A 21,738-nucleotide genomic window follows, 5' to 3' on the forward strand; every position below is an offset into this window, starting at 1 on the left:
CAAAAACAGTTTCAGGATGATTTGCTATTCTCAGTCCCTTCTTTATTAACCTTAAGTTTAGAGTTGATAAGTCCAAAGTCTTCAGGTGGGCTTTGTCCGGCTGCAGCCTTTACTAACTTAAGAGACTTGACAGGAAGAAAGAGCCCAGAACTAACAGATCAGTCTGTCTGTGTTTGTAAGGGTCAGTTTTTCCCTACCCTCCACCCAAAACAACACAAATATCTACAATTTCCCTGATCTTAAGGATAAAGGATACAAAACTGTCTTAATCCATATCATCTCCTTCAGTTCTCTGACAGTCGGAGAACTCTAAGCTCTGGAAAGTGCTCTCAACAAAAATACTATTGTCATTGAGCCATATGTCCAGCCTGGTCTCCACAGCAAAGGGAGAAAACATAGTGCTTGGTGCCACACACTCTGTGTTCCTCTCATCAAGGAAGTTCTCCATGACCTTTGCAGGCAGGCAGGTGGCTAAGCAGCTACAAAAGTGGGGCCTCATCCCAAGCCCCCAAGTTATCCACTCCTTCTACTGAAACACAGAAACCTCAACTACAAAAGTCTCTACTTGGCAGGGGGAGAGAGGAAATTAACATAATTCATATAAAATGTGCCATTCAGATGAGGGGAAACTTAAATAACAGAAAATTACATGCAAGAAGCAAACATGTTGTGACAATATTTGAGAGACTGAGGAACTGTGTGCTGTAAATATGTAGCCACCAATAGTGAACATAAGAGATTTTCATCTGATAATAAAGAACCTCATTAATATCCAATAACTTTAAAGCCCAAGACAATTAGAAAATCAAATGTGGAATTTTCAATGTGCAAGAGATGTATTTAGGAGCCAAGAACACAAAGCAAAGAGTCAGAGAATAGAAAGACACCAAGGGTCTGACCCAAAAAAGAACTATGAAAACACAGCCTGCCTATTTCTGGAAACTGTCACGCCTTTCCAGCATGGTAGGAATGCTGGGATTGGCTCTGGGTGACAGGCAGGAAATATGAGGACAGACCCTATGCCCACTGGGCTGTTCTACTCTGGCCTTTGGCAGTCCTGGAGAAAACGATGAACGTTCCGGAGTTAAATTCGGCTTTGTAGTTAATGATAGCAAGCCAGAGGGGAGGTCAGACAATTCCATGACTCTGCAATGCCAGTCTCTCTAAACAGGTCCAGGAAAAGGAGAAGAAGCAGGGGTGAGATGGAGAGGGTTTGCTGTAGATATCTGACTCTGGTGACTGTTGGGTCAAGACATATCATGAATGTTGAACCCAATGGAGGAGCCAGTCACTGAAGGGTCTCTACCCAAAGGTTATAAGATCCGGTAGACAATATGGGTACCACTTTCCCCCAGCAACACCTATGTTTAGAGATAAACTGTAACCACCTGTTACACAGAGTGGTTACAGTTAGCATTTGTTTTGCTGTGTTTTTTTTTTTTTTTTTTTTTGTTTTTTGGTTTTTCGAGACAGGGTTTCTCTGTGGCTTTGGAGCCTGTCCTGGAACTAGCTTTTGTAGACCAGGCTGGTCTCGAACTCACAGAGATCCGCCTGCCTCTGCCTCCCAAGTGCTGGGATTAAAGTCGTGCGCCACCATCGCCCGGCTGCTGTGTTGTTTTGAAGGAAAATTCCAAAATGAGTCAATCAGAGGACCATGGCACCTTGGATAAGGAAGCAAGCGGCATGGAAAAGAACACTCAGATTATTTTAAAAGTCAAAGAGCCAAAAATACTTTTCACGTTATATTTTTTAGAAGCAGGCTAGAAATCACATAGACTTAATTTGAGATGTCTTCCTTGAATTGAATGTAAAACTTCCAGTTTCAAGAAGGCATAACCGTCAGGAGTGTTTTAGAGAGACTTCATTCATCCCGCAAGCCACTTTTTGGTGCTGTTGCATCCCTTTGAGCTGGCCTTTTGCCCTCACATTCCTCCACCTTAGATCAAAACAAAGGAAGGCAGACTGAGCTGATAGGAGACATTTGGACCATCTAAGATTCTGCAGAAGGAAAACAGAATCTTAATTCATCCTTACGGTCTTGCCATCTTTGGTGTCAAAGGCCAAGGCCCCTTTTCAATTTGAAGAAACTTCATTTCCTTGAGACAGGGAACCTCGGAACTATTTTTAATTTAGCCAGCAGTAACACAAAGTGTGTATTTTTCCTGATTGAATAACTCAGAATTTGATAGCACATATTTACTCTTCCTGAACTCAGCATGGACACTGAACATGACCAAGGACAGCTGTAGCATTTGTTCAAGCCAGGAAGAATTTCAGTGCTATACAAACGACAGCTCATTTCAGGGTTCTACGCCGTTAAGGTGTGTAATATTTCAGGTTGATTTTAGAGATGAAGATAACAGAGGAAGTACAGGAATGATGAATTATTCAACCAAAGTCACACAGCCAAGAAGGTCAAACCGGAATTTAAAACCGGGCTGTCTAGACCTGACGTCCATGCCGCCCTGGGTTATGCTGGCTCCTGAACTTTCACACATTGCAGATGAACAGCCATGTGTCAAAGACAATCTTACACCTCTGTAATGGGACCACTTTAATCTCCAGTTCCTACACAGCACTTCCCTCGCTGGGAACAACAACTAACTAACAAAGGGGAACACAGGACTAACAAAGGGGAAAGGAGAAATGCCCAATGCCCCTACTTGGCATTCTTTTAGTAACAAAAGGAAGCTTTGAAAATGACAGCGGCTCCAATCTGGTAGGAAATGCACGGGAGAAAGAAAAGGTCTCAGAAATCTCTGGGATGATTATTTCATAATGCCACTGTAACTTTAAAAGGCCTCCGTACTTGTTCAGATTCAAATTTGCCAAGCTAGTGCATACTTGAAATCTTAATTACTTGGTACAGGAAAATAGGGCTGGCTCCTAGTGTGGCTTGGGGAATTCCACAGCAGGACTTCTCCAGAGAGCTCGGGGGTTTTCACCCTAGAATTCTTTCAACACACCTGGCATCGAACCTACATTCTCCTAATCCCTGCCTCTGGGGCAGGTGTAAAGGTGTGCCCACCGCTGCACAGGCATGGCTCCTTGACCTGGGAGAGGCCGGGCGACTGCACAGACCTCTAGGCCCTTCACTGTTGAATTTGCCAGTTTCCTGAGAGTTTCAGCAGGGAAGAAGGCAAGTGAGCTTCTTCCTGCAAAGAGTCTGACCCTGTTCTCATTGAAGATGGGTTTGTTTCACGACTGGGTCTCTTTATTCTTTTGGTTATCTAGCCTTGTAGCTCATCAACCTTAATACTGCCTCTGACTGCCAGAATTTCTAACACCATCATGTATTTGGCAGAAGGCTACATCCTCCCAGGGGCCGGTCCTGTTTTGGATCATTTCCCCCTGAAACAACTTAATCGATTAATCTGAATGGATTAACCAGTCAGAGCAAGACAATGTTGCTTGGTCCTTTCATGGACTAGAAACCAAGAAACTCCATCTCTCTTTTGCAGGAGGCAATGCCCTAAGCGAGCAAGGGGCCAGTGCTTCTAAGTCATAGGAAGCCAAACATTAGCCCTCTTCACTTCCCTGTCCCCAACAGGAGACAACAGCCTGAATGTCCACTGATTAACTTGTGACAATCGTCCTCCTTCCTCAACAAAGTTGAACACCAGAGTGTCGTTGATAATAGCGATGGAACCCTTTATCTTCTGGAGTCCCCACACCGCCGCTGCCCTCAAGCCCCCTCCACTGTCCTTCTCTACGATACCTCATGCCCGACAAGATGTCCCAATGTGGAGTCCAGCTCAGTTCCCTTCATGTTACAAGATGCTGTGCTCAAAAGATGCCCCAGAAAACATCTTGATTATCTGGGGTGTCTCTTTGTGGAGGGGGGGGGTGGCGGAGAAAAACAGGAAGACCAGGGTAGATGTTTGAGATCCAGAACTAAGTAAAATCTGGAAAATGTGCTAAATGACTCACATTTTTGTTTAGGACGAGGAGGAACTTTACCAGGCATGTGTCTATTCTGATCACGAGTAAAACAGAAATCAGTGTTCTGATTTGGCACCAACTCTGAGGCTTTGATTTGTTATGGAATTTACAAAGGATGTTTTCCATGACCCTATTGGTTGGCCCATGTAGAGGTCAGCACAACTTCTCTCCCTAAAAAAAACAAACAAACAAAAAAAAAAACAAAAAACACTTGCCAATAGCAAGTGTGTCATTTTACATGCTAGCTCCGATGAAGATTTTATAGGTACTCTTAAGTTCCAGGTTTATTTAGTGTAAATATCGTCTAGACACATTATCTCATTTTCATCTCAGAGCTTGGAGCAAAGGAAGAAAGAAGCCTGATAAGAACCCTGTAGTGGAAGAAGCTGAGGACAATAGCTTAAATGGGTGGCGCAGGGCTGGAGAGATGGATGGCTCTGTAGTTAAGAGCACTGGCTGTTCTTCTAGAAGACCTAGGTTCAACCCCCAACACCCCACGTGGTACATAGACATACATACAAGAAAACACCCATACGCATAAAACAATAAAATAAACAAACAGACAGCATGGTAGGTGGCTTTCTGTGAATGAATGGTAAAGCTGACACCCATGACACAGGTGCTTTGGGTTGGAAAAGGGCAGAATAAGGATTTGGGGCAGATCTGCACAGCCAAGACTTGCTTGGTAATAGCGAACCCTCCAAAGTGCAGAGTAAAGTCTAGAACCATGGTGGAAAGATATACACCCCAGGGAATTGGAGCTTCCAGACCTGATACTCACGTTGACACTGTCCCCAGGACTGGCGAGCCCAGCCCCAGCAGCAGTCAATCCTGCCGCCATAACGACACAGGCCAATCGAAGAGACTATTTGCCTGGGCCACCTACCAAACAAACAAAAAATGTGAAATAAAGACACGTGAGATTTAAAATCGTTCTCTCTTTGTTTTACGCAGAAAAATCTACTTAAACCACACCCAGCACTTTGCTACAAACTCCTTACTGTCGGTAGGAATTTCAGGACAGGACACCTTCTCAGTAATAGTTCTCCAACGATCTAATTTCTAACTGTAAAGTTAAACACACACACACACACCGGGCACACAGGAGTAGGGAGAGAAGCAGTGCCAGCTGAAAGCAAGACATCCCGGGCCACCACCATTCACGGGGTGGTTTCTGAAAGCTTGAAATAAAACAGATTTCCCAGACCCACAGCTGTTGGGGAGGGGGGCAGTTTCGACTAATACACCATACACGGATACACCCACCGTACACTGAAAAGCGTTGAATAACAGATCTGGCAAAGCAGAAAGAATTTCTGCTGAGTATAAAGGACAGATAAGGAAATGGGCAAGAAGAGGCTATTCAAAAATCAAACGCAACAAAACTCATTTTGATCCAACTACCCCCTCCCATCACTGTCATGCCGTAAGAGAGGTCTAAAACCAAGGAATTTAAACTGGGGGGGAACGCATAAAGTTTCTTCGTGTTTTGCAAGCTGTCTGCATCAGCAATTCAGGGACTGCAAGTTGAAGGTGCAGATCCCATGTATCAGAGAATGCTTAGCGTGCGATCCTTAGCAGTTTAGATTCACACCTACCAGACTGTCATACTCCTGTACATCTTAATAGGCTGTTTTGGACACCTTTTAAAAACAATAATACATTTACAAGTGTGTGTACCTCTTGGGAATGTGTGCCCCAAAGCAATGCACCATGAGTTCACGAGTGCGCAAAGAATTGGTTTTAATAAAAAAAGCCTTAGCCCCTGACTGCTTCCCACTTCTCCTTAAACTCTTTATCTTTTCAATTCATCTTCTCTTTACCCTCAGGCCCAAGGTACAAAATAACCCCTAACTTTCTATTTCCTCCGACCAGGTGTTGAACAAGGAGCGCTGCCTTCACTCTTCCGCGCTCCGTGGCTTCCCCTCCGGGAAAGCCAATCAATCCTTCAATTGATTAGTTCCAAGATTGCAGGTAAAAAGGTGCGGCATCTTCAAGGCAATTGAGGGACAGGCTCTAGGGGTGGGGGCGGGGTGGGTGGCGGGGTGAACCAGCGGGAAACCTGTCCAGCTGAGGCCTTCAGCAGGGACTGAGGGGAGCGACCCTCACGCAGGGCGAGGGATCTCAGAGGGAGAGAGCGCGCCGCGGTCTTGGGAGGACACGCTCAGTGACAGCGGAGACCCAGCTCGAGATTGTTGGGACCTGTCAGAGCACGCATCAGTCAAGCCCGCCAGGTCTGAGTGGTGCAGCGTGGACACACACACACACACACACACACACACACACACACACACACACGGAGCGTCCCCTTTCAATCCTCATATTGAGCTTCTGTCCCTTCTGGAGGACACACACGCCCCACACACACGCACGGAGGGTCCCCTTAGTCCTCATGTTGAGCTCCCGTCCCCTCCAGAAATCAAGAGGGGAGCTCGCGGGTGCCCCTCGTTCCCGAGTCGCGTCCTCGCCGCCACCCTTTGTCGAGCCTCCCGGTCACCTGCAAGTTTCCCCTCCGGACACAGTCCACCCTGAGCACTGGCCGGGGGCTGCAGGGACGCCCCACTCGCCACCTGTGTCCCTGCGCCGGCTTGCACTCATCGCAAGCTGGGCACGAGCCTCCGGCTCCCCAGTCCCGAACGGGGCTGAGCAACCCGAGGTCCCTGCGGGAAGGAGAGGGCGCCGGGGACCCATCTCACCTCCCGTCGAAGTCGGCGGCCGCCTGCAGGTAGAGCGAGGACGCGAGCACCGCTGCCAGGAGCACAGCCATGCCGGCGGGCCAGGACGTGGGGCGCTGGGGATTACGGGGAGCTGTGCGTCCCGGGATCTCCGGGTCTCCTTCGGCGGCGCGACACCCTCAGCTGCTGGGACGCACAGGGCGCGAAGCGCAGCCGGGCAGGTCTGCGGCGGGCTGGCAGAGCCCCTCCGGCTCCCTCCTGGCGAGGGGAGGTGCTGCGGCTGCAGTCGCGCCGCCCGCCCGCGGGGAGGGGCGAGGCGGGAGGGACCAGCCGCGCAGCCCGCCGCCCTCCCTGCCCCGGCGCCCTCGTGCCCTGAGCGCGCGCCGGGGCTCGCCCCTCCCCGGGCCCCCGAGGTTGGGGCAGCTCAGGGGGTGGGGACGCCGCGCGCCACCAGCGTCTGCCACGAGTGGCGCTTGCCCCGGGCTGCAAGAAAAGTTGCGAGCAGAGCCTGGAAGAGGGAGAGCTGGGGGACCTGCCTGAAAGGGTGAGCCTGAGGAAAACTGCGGGGGGGGGGGGGGGGGGGGGGGAGGGTACGCTCTCTGCGGGGTCCCTCAGACAGGTGGGGGCTCCCCAGACAGGCGGGCTGCAGGGTAAGAACACAAGCTTTAGGCACCAACACGGCAGAGGTACTTGAACTGATTAAGGCAGAGATTGCTTCAAGAGCAGGGCCGGCGTAGCCCTGTGCCTTTTTCCTGAAAAAGGTGTTTGCATCTCAGGTCGGTTTTGAAGAAGAAACGTGCAAACTGTTCCTCTCTCCCGCAGCTCTACTCCACCAAGTTGTCCCCCACCACCCTCCGCCGTGGAAGGGCTGTTACCACCTAGGCAGCTTGTGGTGGCTGGTCATGAGGGGACCTCTGTGAAACCATTTGAAATAGTTCCTAATTGCTGCAGAGTAAAAAGCATTAAACCAAAGGACTGCTCATGTGAAAATACACGCTTTTCCTAGAGTATCACTGAAACTTACTTAAATCAGTCATTTTCTCAAACCATACTCCAGGGACTATCCTATCCCCTCTCTTCTCAGTTCACGGTCTCGTGGCCTTCTGGTACCCTCTAGGCATGCCCTTGTATTCAGGACATTGACTGTACAGTTGTCTCACTTCTTTAGCTTGTTCAAAAATCACCCGAGGAGCCAAATATGAGTACTATTTAAAATTCTTATCTTACCCCTCTGGCGTCACCTCCCACTAAACTGGGCGTTTTCCCCATCCCACTGGTCTTTTGTCTTACTGTATAATTTGTTTATACATGGTCTTTCTGCTCTAAGGAAAACCCTAGAAGAATAGCTATCTTTGTTTAGTGCCTGCAACATTGTCTGGCACATAGTAGGTGCTTACAAATGTTGAAATTGTTTGCTCCATTACAAATGTCACTCCAAACTCATCTGTTGGAGGTCTCTGCTATTTGAATTGTTAGTGAAAAGTTCTCTGACAGGGTGGCTGCCCTATCCTGATTTATCGGTGTGTGTAAAACTAGGAATCTTCTGCAAGAAAAGGAAAAATGTTTCCAGCTTGAACGTCTCTTTGATTTCCAAGTTGTTTTCTGTTAGCAAAACACGTTTCTATTTTAATCTCAGAACACATCCATGCCAGTTCAGGCTTGGGACATTGTTTTAGGCAAACAGCTTGGTGTCATCCATTTCAGATGCTTCTAACGGATTCCAAAAAAATTAAGTCAAAATATTTTTTTTTCCTGCAGAAAATCAAGCTTTTGTAAATGTGATGTAGGCTTGCTTCCAGGTCCCACTGGCCACTCTTCAGTTGCTACAATTGCTCATTGACTCTGTGCTAGGTTCCCGAATAAGCTCCATCACCATAGTGGGTATTTGAGTTAGCCTATAGGCCAGAAAATAAATCCAGAGGGGAAAGAGAAATAATGGGTGGAAATAGGATGGCTAGTTGCACACTCTCTGACATAGATCTTTTTGGCCAAGAAAACACTCCATCTTCACTTGGTCGCCAGCTACACTTTTGAGTCTATGCTTCACTGATAACCAAGCACGTATTTCTGATTTTTTTTTTTGCTTGTCTGCTATGGTATGGGCCTCTGTAATATTACATGTCTCCAAGAATAGCTCTTGCTGAATTGTGTTGTAATTACCTCTCTGCCACATTCAGTCCCTCTAGCCAAAAGGAAGCCACAGGTAATATTAATCATGCCACTCCATCCTGGCCACTCAGCACACCGATTGGCATGAGTCTTATTAAATAGGTTGGCTTGGATTGACAGATATCCTGTCTGGTGAACTTTAGCTTCTGCATTGAGTAAGTGGTAATTACATCAGTCTGTTGAATTTTGGCTTTAGGAGACTATGAAGGATGTCCAAGGTGTATCAGGTCATTGCGTTAAAATTAATCAACACCGGCGATTAAAAAAATGGAAATCTTCCAATTTGTCATTATCTCAATCACTTTTTTCCCCAGTGTTGAAGATTGTGTCCCAGATTTCGTCCCTGCTAGGCAAGCACTACCAGTGAGCTGCATCTTGTGCTCCTCTGTTTGAGCCTTAAAACACACAGCAAGAAGGAGACCCAATGTCTTGCTTTTAGCGATAACTGCACTTGGCCAGTAGGACAAACTGTAGGCTAGCTTTCCTAACACACAATGAATGATACCTTACAAGGCGTTATCCCAATTTTCTCACACACAAGTCAATACCTGTCATTGGTGACATGGTGATAGAAATAACTAACAAGAATCAGGTATCTAACTTCCAACATTCAGAAATTACAAGCACCTAATTATTCCTTTCATTTCAACAAATAATCACCAAGAGACTACAGTCAGTTTTAGGTGCCGAGATTTCAGCCGGAGATGGGATCAAGCCCTGCCCCGAGGGAGTTTATATTCCAGTGAAGGAGCTGAGCAGGGGTGAGGTGAGGAGGAGAACGGAAGGCTTGCAGGGATTTGGGAACCACTAGAGAGGTGGGGTTTGAACTGAGACTCAGGGAGAGGGTAAGGGTGTATTTCCAGACCAAGGGCAGAGCAAGATGTAGCCTCTTTTCTCCAGTAAGGTGTGAAGTGACTTCGGATAGCTGGTGTCATAGAAACCAGCTGCAGTGTGGTGCCACAGGCACCGGGTTTACTGCTGTGAAAAGGTCTATAATGAAGATGCTACACAGCCATCTTCACTCCTCATCAGTGAGAACTGGCTCTGGTCGGGCAGTCTGGCCAGCTCGCTCCCCTTGGAGAATCCACTTTGCCCATAACCACTGCTGGCCACATCAGAGATTACTGTTGATGTGTATTTCCCCACTAGCATCCCATCACTCACAACTCTTTCAACAGGGATGGGTTTGAAGGCTTGAGTCTATGTTGCTTTAAGGAATTCAAAGAGACAGACATTTCCAGGCCAGACTCATGGTTTCTGTGGCAACCAGGCTTCTTTAAACCCAGTAAGCTTGTGGCCTAGTTGTTCCCAGTTCATTTCTTGTGTAGATAACCACAGCTAACATCTGTTCTAGTCCTAGCCCCTAAGCTTTAGCTCTTTGCTTCCTTCTATCTGTACCTTCCTCTCTCATCTTTACAAAGACCACCTTAAGGCCAGCAGAAATACAAAAGCTGTTTGCGAGGACAATACCCTTACTTTTACCATTCCTTTATCTCTATGAACATTTGAGGCAGCAAAGTAACTCTTCAATATCACAGACCCTGAACATCTAGATAGTTCCATTTCCTCTTATTTCTGCATATAAACTAAGCAGTTCTTAGAACGTTTTTTTGAAACTTTACTAAAAGCAATAACGAACAGAAAAATACACTAACAACCTCTTTTTTCCCTATCTGCATTTGATACATCTGTACATTGATCTGGTGGAAGAGAGAATCTGCTCCACAGAGTTGCCATTTGGCCTCCATACATGTGCAGTGGCATGCATAAATACACATAAAATAGCAAGGTAGCTTAAAGACATCGATATCCAAACATGGCAGGAAAACTTTCTTCCATGTGCATCTAATCTCAGGTATGAATATCAAAGCTAACGCTCTGAACAGTGATGATTAGCAAGTATAATCCAGGATATAGCGAAAGACTCCATTGTAAGCAAGTTCATGTCAGTCTCCTGCAGGTCCCAGTTAGCAAACTTCTTTCTCCTTCTGCATGAGAATTTGACCTATGTTCTAGCTTTTTTCCCTGATCAGCCAGAAAATGTAGTATGTGACCTTATTGTTGGCAAAAATGGCTGCCACATAAATAAACTGTCTTCAGGGAGAAGCAAATACACTGAGCAGTAAACCATACCATACCATTTACATGGCTTTTCTGTGTTGTATCCCTTGGAGGGACCCTGAACACCTTGCCCATAATGTATGAGAGATGCTCTAGACAGGATAAGGTGATTATGTCCAGGCAGTTGCACTAAGCTCTGCTGCTGTGTAAGCTGTTTGCTGAAGAAGAGCACTATGTGCCCCTCTGTGGGCAAAGTGTGGTCCCCACCCTTTATCCTTCAGAGGAGGCAGGTGCCAGTTGTGGTCATGGTAGTGGCTCAGTTGTTTACCTGCACCTAAGAAGGACTCGTGAGCACACGATACAGCCTATGTCAGCACCATGGAGACCTCATGAAAAATAGTTTATTTGCAAAATATTGTGGATTTGACCATAACGGAGTCATATCTCAAACCAAAAGCAAGAATACTATATAGTGGTGAAATACTGAGAAAATTCTTATCAATGTTAAGAAAAAGATCTGTTTTAATTCTAAAGACATTTGATATGATTAGATTAAAAAAAAAACCCGATGTGTTTGAAGGCATGAAGCCATTTTCTTTTATTTAAAAACATGACATGATTATGTAACTGGACAAAATGAGTTAGTTTCAAACCTACTGTAGGGGCTGCAGAGAAGGCTCAGCACTTAAGAGGACTTAATTTTCTTCCAGAGAACTAAGTTGCTGTGGGATAATGCTCTTGTACACTGTAAAGATTTGTCACTAGTATTGTTTTAATAAAATGCTGGTTGGCCAATAGCCAGGCAGGAAATATAGGTGGGGCAACCAGACTAGAAGAATTCTGGGAAGAGAAAGGGCTCAGTCTGCAGGTCACCAACCACATACAGAAAAAGCAAGATGAAAATGCTTCACTGAGAAAAGGTACCAAGCCATGAGGCTAAACATAGATAAAAATATTATGTATTAATTTAAGTTTTAAGAGCTAGTTAATAATAAGCCTGAGCTGTTGGCCAAAGAGTGTTGTAATTTTTTTAAAAAAGAGACAAACTTCCATCTGCAAATGGCGCCCAAACGTTTGGCAAGAATTTCTACATAAAGCAACAGTTGGAACTTCTGTCTACACTGAATTCTATTCCCAGCACCCATATCTGGTAGCTCACAACCACTGACACTAACTCCAGAGCCAGGACTCCAGAGCCCTCTTCTGACTTCTGCAGGCACCTGTCCACACACAGCACGCACACACACACACACACACACACACACACACACACACACACACACAAATAAAATAAAATAAATCAGTTGTAGCTTGATGTCAGCACACATACCTGTACTCCCTGTGACTGAAGAGACTGAGGCAGGAGAATTGCTTGCATCATTGGGGCAATGTAATGAGACCATGTCTCAAAACAAAAAGCTATGGGAAAACAACAATATTCTATAAGCTCCTTAGTTATAAATATTGGTAATTTTAATATATATGAACATAAAAATGTAATGAAACCATTAACATTTAATAATTCAAATTTTTATGTTAGAGTTGTCCTTATAAACAAAAGTATTACTCTTTTAGCTAATAGAACACACGAGGAAAGAAAAGCTTCAGGCATATTTATTTAAATTCTGAGCATTTCTCATCCATTTTCAAATAATTTTGCAAAGGAAAATGAAAGGCTTGATTTGATAGCCTTTGGATTCTACTTGAATTTAGCTGGAAGAATTGAAATGGCTAGGAATGCCAAACAACACATTATAAAGCAGTTTCTAGAGTTCTAAAATAGAGTAAGTTTCCTACTCTTCAGCCTCCTTTGTGCTACAGATACTTTTTGCTCACAACTTTTAAAGAAATTTTGATTTATCTTTTTTAAATAAAAAAATGGAAAGATTTTTTTCCATGCTTATGAGAAGCATTTAATATCACAAAACTAGGAATGGCGACGCCAGTTACCTGCTGTAACACACTATCCTCAGACCCATGGTAAAAATCCTTTTCACAAAGGTAAATTTCAGTGCAAGCCGCACAGTTCTCCTTAATGATGCCCTGCAAGCTACTATGCAGGAATCTGTTTTTAAGCTCTCCTGCCTTTGAAATAAACTCTTTTTATACCCTCTGTCTGTGATAGTTGTGTTAATTTTCAGCTTAGCAAAATCTAGATTAGCTGATAGATAGGCCTCTGGGCTTGACCATGGGAGATTTTCTTCATCTTGTTAGTGAAGGGAGGAAAATCTACATGGTGGATACCATATCCAGGCTGGGATGATGTATGAGCTGTATAAGTGGAGAACGGGAGCTGAGTAGAAACATGCATTTGTGGTCGCTCTCTGTGCTGTGAATGTCACGGGACCAGTGCTTTGAGCCCGTTACAGGCCTGACTTTGCCCATGATGGACTACCCCTTTGAACTTTGAGCCGGAATAAACCCTTTTCCCTATGTCATTCTTGTCAAGGTGTTTTACCACAGCACCAACAAAAGAAAGTATGACATCTTATTTTACCTTGACCTGTAGATGGAAAGACAAATGGACCAGTGATGTATCAGAAATCAGAAATAATTTTATGTTGGGTCGCAAACTAGCTAAGACTTGACAGAATTGCTAGAGGCATCAGAGCTTGCTGTGCAGTGTTTGTCAGAAGACCAACATGGAAAAAATTTAAAAAGACAGCAAATGTTAATAGATGCCAAGGAGAAGGCAGAGCGTGCAGCGCCTGCCATTCTTCTTCATCAAAAAAAGTGGGGCATCTTCATATCGGAGAGCAGGGAACGCGTAAAGTGACTCATAAATTTTACAACTCATTTTCTGCAAAGGAATTGAATTACAGAATGTGATGGCCTGACTTTCTCTGGGGCAGTATATATCTAAGCTGATAGTGTAATTAACATCAAACTTAAATGTCGGTAGTCTCTGAAGAACGACCACAAATCTTGGATGGAGGTATTTCAAGGAAGGAGTTGTCATCAAATGTTCCCTTGCTATGGCTGCCGTTACATGCGGAGAATTTTTAAGGCGCCACGGCTTCGTTCAGAAGTATATATGATCAAAGCAGGCTCATTCTGGCCCCTTAGAGGGAACTTTCTATTCAGCTGCTCCCTTTAGAATACATGAGGAGCAGGCAGTCAGCACTCATGAGGAATTAGAGTTGGCAATGGCAGCGTCTCCAGGAACTGGCATTTTCCCTCCTCTGGGGCGCCATATTCTTTCACAAGTGTTTTTTTTTATTTTTTACTATTTTCTCTATTTTGTCCAGATCCCATCTGCAAACTGGCTGTCTGCATCCCTTTCTAGGCACGGCCCAATCACTCCCAATCCTCTGGACCTTGGATGCATGTCTAGTCATATTATTACCCAAAAAGAGGCTCCAGCTCACAAGAGAAAAGTATTCAGCCTTGCCTGGTTCAGGCCCATCTTTTGCCTGATGAGAGAGGACTGGAATTATTTGGTATTACCACGGAAAGGCCTCAACATTGAGGCTCTTTTTGGACAAGTTCACATGCTGGGGCATCAGTGAAAGTTGGACATATTAAGAGGGATATTTGCTGTATTTGTAAACCATTAACTGAGTTATTAAATTTTTTTTTTTTTGGTTTTTCGAGACAGGGTTTCTCTATAGTTTTGGCGCTTTCCCTGGAACTAGCTCTTGTAGACCAGGCTGGCCTCGAACTCACAGAGATCCACCTGCCTCTGCCTCCCGAGTGTTGGGATTAAAGGCGTGCGCCTCCACTGCCTGGCTTAAAATACTTATTTTATGTAAATGTGTATGCCTGAATTTATCTATGTCTGTGCACCACATGGGTGTCTTGTGCCCTATCAGGCAAGAAGAGGGCATAAGATCCCGAGTTATAAGTAGTTGTGAGCCACTGTGTGGGTCCTGGTACCTGAACCCAGGTCTTCTGCAAGAGTGGCAAGCACTCTTAACTGATGAGCCATCTCCAGCCCCACTGAGTTTTAAGTTCATAAATGTCTTTTCACTAATTACGTAAAATTCTAACATTGAAATAACAGTTTTGATATGTTTGAATGTTAAGCAATGGTTTTCAGGTCTAATGCTGATTAAATTTGTATTTAAAGCCACAGGATGTAACACATTTGTTAAAGAATACTCAGTTCATACTCCTGCTGGGAATAATTGTCAAACACTGGTTTTAATAATTTTTATTTTAATTAACTTAGTAAGTGGCAGTGCTGACAGATCTGTGGAGATCAGAGGGCAATTTATAGGGGAATATGTTCTCTCTACCTTCCAGGTCTCAGGGATCAAACTCATGTCACCAAATTTTGGAGTAGGTGCCTTTCCCCATGTAGCCGGTTGTCAGCCCTCAGCTCATGACCTTAAAGCCAAACTCCTCTCTATTGCGACAAAGCTAAATGGGGGCACAGTGAGAAATCTCAGAGTCCAGTTTACATTTTCCCTATTGTGCCTTTACCTCTGAGTTTGGGGTAAACTAGAAAGAGCCTAGCTCAGGAAGTTTCTCGAAGCCAGGCAGGGCTTCAGTTAGTTTAGTTTCAGGTAGTCAGGAGGTTGAGATGGAGTGACTCCTTGAGGTTGGAAGTTCCAGGCTAACCTGGGCTATGTGGCGAAAAGAGCAAAACAAAACCAATCAACGAAGCACGCGATAAACAAGCCTGTCAGGTGTGGTGGGGCCCGGCTGCCAGCCTGCAATCTCAGCCCTTGGGAGCTGAGACAGTCAAGGCCAGCTGGGCTTTGTGAGACCAAAAGTAGCAAAAGTTCCTGGGAGGCAGCTCCCCCTGCCACCGTCATCCTGAAAGAAAGCGAGAGCTCAGAGCTCAGAGCTCAGGCCTGTCCTGCCCCGGTTTGGAGGCCTCAGCTGAGTCAAGGCACAGTGGCAGCTGGCTTGACAGGCACTTAGGACCACCTCTCCAGGATCAGCAAGTCATCTCTGGAGGAAAGACTTTCCTTGAAATAACATTTTCTAACTAGAATAAAGAAAACTTGAATAATAAAACTTGGTGTTTTAAAAATGAAAGTCGAATCATTTCACCTTTTCCAATAAATCATACAATGCGAAATTTTAAAAATTAAAATGTTTGTACCATTTTTTTGTGTTTTTTTTTTTGTTTTTTGAGACAGAGTTTCTCTGTAGCTTTGGAGCCTCTTCTGGAACTAGCTCTTGTAGACTAAGCTAGCCTCGAACTCACAGAGATCTGCCTTCCTGTCTCCCGAGTGCTGGGATGAAAGGCGTGCGCCACCACTGCTCAGCTTCAGTTTTTCAAATAAGTGGTTGTTTATCATATTATAGTGGAGAAATAGGTTGTGGAAGCATATAGTTGGAAACATTTTCTGAAAAAAAAATTTTTTTTTTTGGTTTTTTTCGAGACAGGGTTTCTCTGTGGCTTTGGAGCCTGTCCTGGAACTAGCTCTGTAGACCAGGCTGGTCTCGAACTCACAGAGATCCGCCTGCCTCTGCCTCCTGAGTGCTGGGATTAAAGGTGTGCGCCACCATCGCCCAGCTTTCTGAAAATTTTAAAGCCCGAGTTTTATAGAAAGCATCTCAGATACGGTTTAAAATTAATCTTACTTGTCATTTGCCTTTGCACTGTCTTTGAAGCCTGTGCCACTGCACTGTCTGAAGTCCTGTTTCAGTGATCTCGCATCTCCATGGAAGTGGTTTGCATCCTTTACATCAAATGGTCCATGAATCACGTAGTAGCTGCCATTTTCAGCCAAAGCCAAAGAAAATTCTTTCTTATGTTGTCCTCACACGTATGGATATCTATTCTATATTCAACTGTGGTTTTTTATGAAAGACAAGATGTTCCCAGGGAGGCCTGACTAAGGATCTGACTGAACAGTAACGCCAGGCATAAACTCCTCCTACCTTTGCCTGTAGAGAGGAACCTGCAGTTCGTTTTCAGGAAAATACTTTTGCTGGTAGCTCAGCATCATCCTTGGGTTTCAGAAGAGGGACTGAGACCCAGTGAAGCCCAGTGACTGACCCAAGTCTCTAGCCAAGAAGAAGCAGAGTCTGCTGGGCGCTCTGTCCACAACACCCTGTGTCGTGGTGTTTTCACAGACTGTAGGTTCATATAGGAAAAGGAAATGCATGTCGAAAATAATACAGATCTATGGAAAGACTTCATTCTGAGGAAGGTAGACATGCTAGCAGAATTGTTCTTATTCTATGATTATAAAGTGGCATTCTCTGTAATACTGTGACAAGTCACTTCTTTAAAAGAGGAGACAATAGCTAGGAATAAATTGGCTAGAGCGCCTTATGCATAAACGCCACTAAGGTCTGAGTTATCAATGCTAACATGGACTCATGGTCATTGCCATGTGATCATATACAACTGTCACAAAGGCCTCTGCACATTCTGCTATGGGCCACGGTGCTGTGAAGGTCTGTTAAAAGGAACATTGCCTTACTACTCTTCAGGGTTCCACAGGGTTCTTACTGCAGAAAGCAGACTTGAACGTCACAGTCAGCTCACTGGGTGAAAAGGGAGAGCTGGTGCTGTGGAGATTGCTCATTGCTTAGAAGGGTTTGCGGCACAAGAGAAGCCCCACTGGATCAAGCCATGGCTTTATGTATGTAAAGGTCAGAGGAGAATTTAGTTGGTTCCAGCTTCCCACCTTTACATGGGTTCCAGAGGTTGAACTTGGGTTACTGGGCCCACATAGCCAGCACCTTTACCCACTGACCCAGTTTCCTAAGCTCAGATCATTGGTTTTTTGAAACTTTCTATTTTGTTCAACTGTTTGTTTCAATAAATCTTGGGTAGGGAATAATGACAAAGTACCTTTAAAGAAGACTTCTGTAATGGTGTCTGCAAAGGAATTGGGAGCGTGAAGACCCAGAGAGAGTGTCCGGAGAGAGTGTCATGGTAATAAAAAAGAGCACAGAACTCTGAGAAAAATACAGTTTGTGGTGATGGGGTGGCAGGGTGGCACTATAAGGAAGTGTGGTTATCATGGTGGCACTCCTCCTTGGAAATGTGCTCAGTGGAGGCTGTGTTAACACTGTTCTTCAGATGCTGCTGATGATCTCAGGGCTTCTCCTTGCCATTGCCGGTCAGAACCAGGGCATCTGTGTTTTGAGCGTGCCGTTTTTCCATGCTGTAGTGACAGACACTAACTTTGGTTCATGCATACTTGCCTAACAAGCATAGTGTTATATATTATATGTATACTGTTATGTACAAATGTGGTATTCCATATATAATAATTGCCATACAGTAAGTTCTTCACCATTGCTAATTATTGCTTATAGTATTTGATATAGCATTTTTAAAAACGAGTATTATTTCCTAAGAGACACTAGCATTTGGTTTACCAATGCCTTTAAAACTGAGGCCATCGGACTCTTGAAGAGGTTATGGGAGTTGCTTTGAAAAGATGTAGAATTATTGTAGGTTGAAGCAAATGCCATTGAAGCATAGCAAAATGACTCTGGAAATAACACCTAGGTGAATAAATGTTTACTTTCTGATGAACATCTAGCCACAAATATTTTCTAATCATGTTAATATGCAGGCAGAAGTAAGAGGCTTGGGTATGAAACATTTTTTGATGTATTTGTGCAAACTATCATGTTAGCAAGTGAATTTCAATTGTTGACAGATTTCTGGAGGAAAAAAATAGCTTCACTGAGTTTTGCCGGCTTATGCTGCTCTGTCAGAGGACAGGGGATGCGGGCAATGGAGATACCCAGTAAGAGCAAACCCCATTTCTTCCTCGGCACAACTGGATGGGAGCCAGTAGACAAGAAGGAACCCAGAGGATGAAGTCCCTAACGTTAGTTCCCCGTGATAGGGACCTGAAGTGAGCAGGCACTGCTATGAATCCAGCTCTGATTGTCCTTTCTCTGCACTGGGCTGGCCTTTCTCAGTCCCTAAGGCTAAGTAGGAAAATAGTTTGCCTTTTTTGGTAAAAAAAAAAAACCTTTATCTTTTAGTCTCATTTTCTCATTGTCATCATTAATTCCAAAGTGTGTTGCTAAGTATGAAAATATGATTGCATGCGACAAGTTATTTAATTTCCCGGACTTCATGTCCGTTGGCTGCCAGGCCGAGTACAGAGAATGAGATAGCAGCGGAAAACTCTCCCGGAGTTAAAGTGTTAAGGCCAGCCTAGGTCTCTGGAATTAGCTGGTCCCCAGCAGCATCTGGAGGACTTCTGAAAACAAGGTTCATGTGCTGATCCCTTCATTCAGCTGTTGATCATCGAGGACCTTAGGTTAAACGCTGGGCACACAAGAATAGGAGACCCGGACAGTCGGAACCTACCCCACTATTTACAGAAAAGACAGATGGGCCTTGTAATCTGTGTTTAAGAACACAGCTCTGAAAGCTACAGTTGTGAGCATGAAGTGCCAGGCAAATCCACATGAAAGGATTTCTAAGAACCCATTTTCATTTCCTTGGGCATTCACAGAAGCTTTATTATCTGAGAAGTGCTTCTACTTTTTACTGTAACTTTGAAATAGTTTCTCTACAATGTGTGTGTGTGTGTGTGTGTGTGTGTGTGTGTGTGATAGAAACATAAACATTAACAGGAAGAAAGCACATGGTAGATATAGATACGTATTAGACAGCAGCATAAGTTGAAAGAAAATTATATTTGACTTGAAATGAGAATGATATTATAGATTGTTTATATAAATAAATGAGATGTCTAATTTGAGTGTATAATTCTATTTACTCATTAGTGAATTTTAGAAGTTTACCTATTCCCATGTGTCTTAGTCAGTGTTCTATTGCTGTGAAGAGACATCACAACCATGGCAACTCTTATAAAAGAAAGCATTTAATTGGGGCTGGCTTACAGTTTCAGAGATTTAATCCCTTGTCATCACGGCAGGAAGCATGGCAGCGCACAGACAGTCATGGTGCTGGAGAGTAGCAGAGTTTTATGTCCAGATCCACAGGCAGCAGGGAGAAAGAGAGCTAGGCCTGGCATGGGTTTTTGAAACCTCAAAGCCCATGACCAGTGACACACTTCTTCCAACAAGGTCATACCTACTAACATCTCAAGTAATACCACTTCTCAATGACCAAATATTCAAATGTATGAGCCCGTGGAGGCCATTCCTCTTCAAACCACCACACAGGTATAATACTTTGAATCACGTTGAAGTATTTCACTTTGTGGCCTATGTTTTATGCTTGCTGAGTTATTTGACTTTATTTCCCTTTAAATAATATTAGGAGCATAAAGTAAGTGAAGACTATTTTTAAGCCTCCCAAGTTACAACTTGAATAGGAAAAACAACTTGACCTAGTTCAGGAAGTGTAACTACAGGAGTAAAGATAAACATTAACCAAGGGGCTGTGCATACTTAATCCTTAACTGCTTACCTTGTAAATTAAAATCTTTATTACAGTTTTCCCCATCAATACCCATATTCCAGTATATTCAGATTTCTTTTTACAAAGCTAACTTTCAAACAGTCCATATCTATTCAGATCAAGGTTCCAGTCAGGTGATTTGCCTCACCTCATTATCACTGCTATAGCCAAGCAGAGCCTAGATGGTTCACGAAGGGATTTATTTCCTCACAGTTTTGGAAGGTAAGAAGTGCAAGATAAAGCGACAGAGTATTGGGTGTTTGGTGAGGTTTCCTGTGTTCCCAGGATGTTGTCTCTTGCTGCATCTTCACATGGAAGGGGGTGGAAGGGGAGGAGTAAGGATGACAAGACGCTAAGAGGCCAGCAAAAGCAGGAGGCAGGTAAGCCCCCGTGAGTGTAAGCGGTTGAGGAAGGGAATGGTGGCTGCTGGAGACTTGGAGGGAGGATCCCACAAAGAGCCACAGCTAGTCATGCAGACCATCAAAGACACTTTAGTAGTGATGTTTTATTTGTATTTTAATAAATAAAGCTTGCCTGAAGATCAGAGTTCAAAGCTAAGCCACTAGAGATCAGGGAGTAGTGACACACACCTTTAATCCCAGAACTCAGGAGACAGAGGCAGACAGATCTCTGAGTTCAAGGCTACCCCAGGCTACATAGGATTGATCAGAAACAGATCCAGGTAGTGATGGCTCACACCTTTAATCCCAGTGTTTGGGAGTCACACACCTTTAATCCCAACACTAGGGAGGTGGAGACAGGAGGGATATGTCTGGGTGGAGAGGAATATAAAAGGGATTCCTGGAGACAAGATCTTGCCCATTCAGTCTGAAGATTTGGTAGAGGTAAAAGGTCTCTCTAGTGGTTGACTGCTTTGTTTTTCTGATCTTAAAGCAAGCTTTATCTACTAAAATACAAATAAAATCTCACTACACACCTTCACTGAAACAGGGGGCAAGGAACAACAAGCATACACCTTCTACCTTCCTGCTTCTGATTGTCTGCTGATATTTCCCCAGTGTGAGTTCCTGGGGGACCAGAAACACAAACAATAGATAGCGGGTGTATGGACAGCAACTCTAAACCAGCAGACTCAGAAAAGACAGTGTATTAGGAAAACTTAAAACAACACCCAGGTTTTTATGCACAGGTCACTTTGCAAGATTCACGACTGTCATGATAATTACTGGATTAGAAACACCTAGGAGGTTAGGAATGCAGACCCCTAGGTGCGCTTTTGAGAGCATGTCCAGAGATGATTAAAATCATAAGAGCTCTGGTCGAGGAATGGCTTAATCATGGGTGGACTAAAATCTAAATAGACTATTGGAGGCAGTGGGGTTATAGAAGGAGAAGGCTGGCTGGAGGAAGCAGGTCACTGGGAGTGGGTTCTTGAGGGCTGTACCCTGACTTAATGCCCTCAGGTTACTGCTAGGTTCCATTTCCTGGCTGCTATCATGTGAACTTCCCTGCTCCACCACACTTTCCAGATCATGAGAGACCAATACTTCTGAAACTGTGACCTGGAATAAATCCTCCCCCTCTTAGGTTGTTTATTTGGCGCTTAGTCACAGCCATGGAAAT

The 21,738-nt window shown here is 44.4% G+C and overlaps 1 protein-coding gene and 1 long non-coding RNA gene across 6 annotated transcripts in view; one reads left to right on the forward strand and one right to left on the reverse strand.

The window, feature by feature from the left end:
* The window catches only part of Npnt (nephronectin), a 66,626-nt gene extending 59,716 nt beyond the window's left edge, over window positions 1-6,910 (reverse strand). For all 4 annotated transcript variants that reach the window (XM_026784163.1, XM_026784161.1, XM_005357304.3 and 1 more), the window contains exons 1-2: window positions 6,639-6,910; window positions 4,724-4,824 (exon numbers count right to left, since the gene is read on the reverse strand). In XM_026784163.1, the coding sequence (XP_026639964.1) occupies window positions 4,724-4,824; window positions 6,639-6,709 (172 nt within the window). In that variant the 5' untranslated portion in view covers window positions 6,710-6,910. The remainder of the gene's footprint in view (window positions 1-4,723; window positions 4,825-6,638) is intronic.
* A 101-nt stretch (window positions 6,911-7,011) lies between these two features.
* Window positions 7,012-21,738, forward strand: part of LOC106144035 — a 56,102-nt gene continuing 41,375 nt past the window's right edge. For both annotated transcript variants that reach the window (XR_001229147.2, XR_003377843.1), the window contains exon 1: window positions 7,012-7,161. This is a non-coding gene — a long non-coding RNA (uncharacterized LOC106144035). The remainder of the gene's footprint in view (window positions 7,162-21,738) is intronic.

The sequence above is a fragment of the Microtus ochrogaster genome, chromosome 21, assembly GCF_000317375.1.
Source record: "Microtus ochrogaster isolate Prairie Vole_2 chromosome 21, MicOch1.0, whole genome shotgun sequence".
In the NCBI taxonomy this organism is placed as follows: domain Eukaryota; kingdom Metazoa; phylum Chordata; class Mammalia; order Rodentia; family Cricetidae; genus Microtus; species Microtus ochrogaster.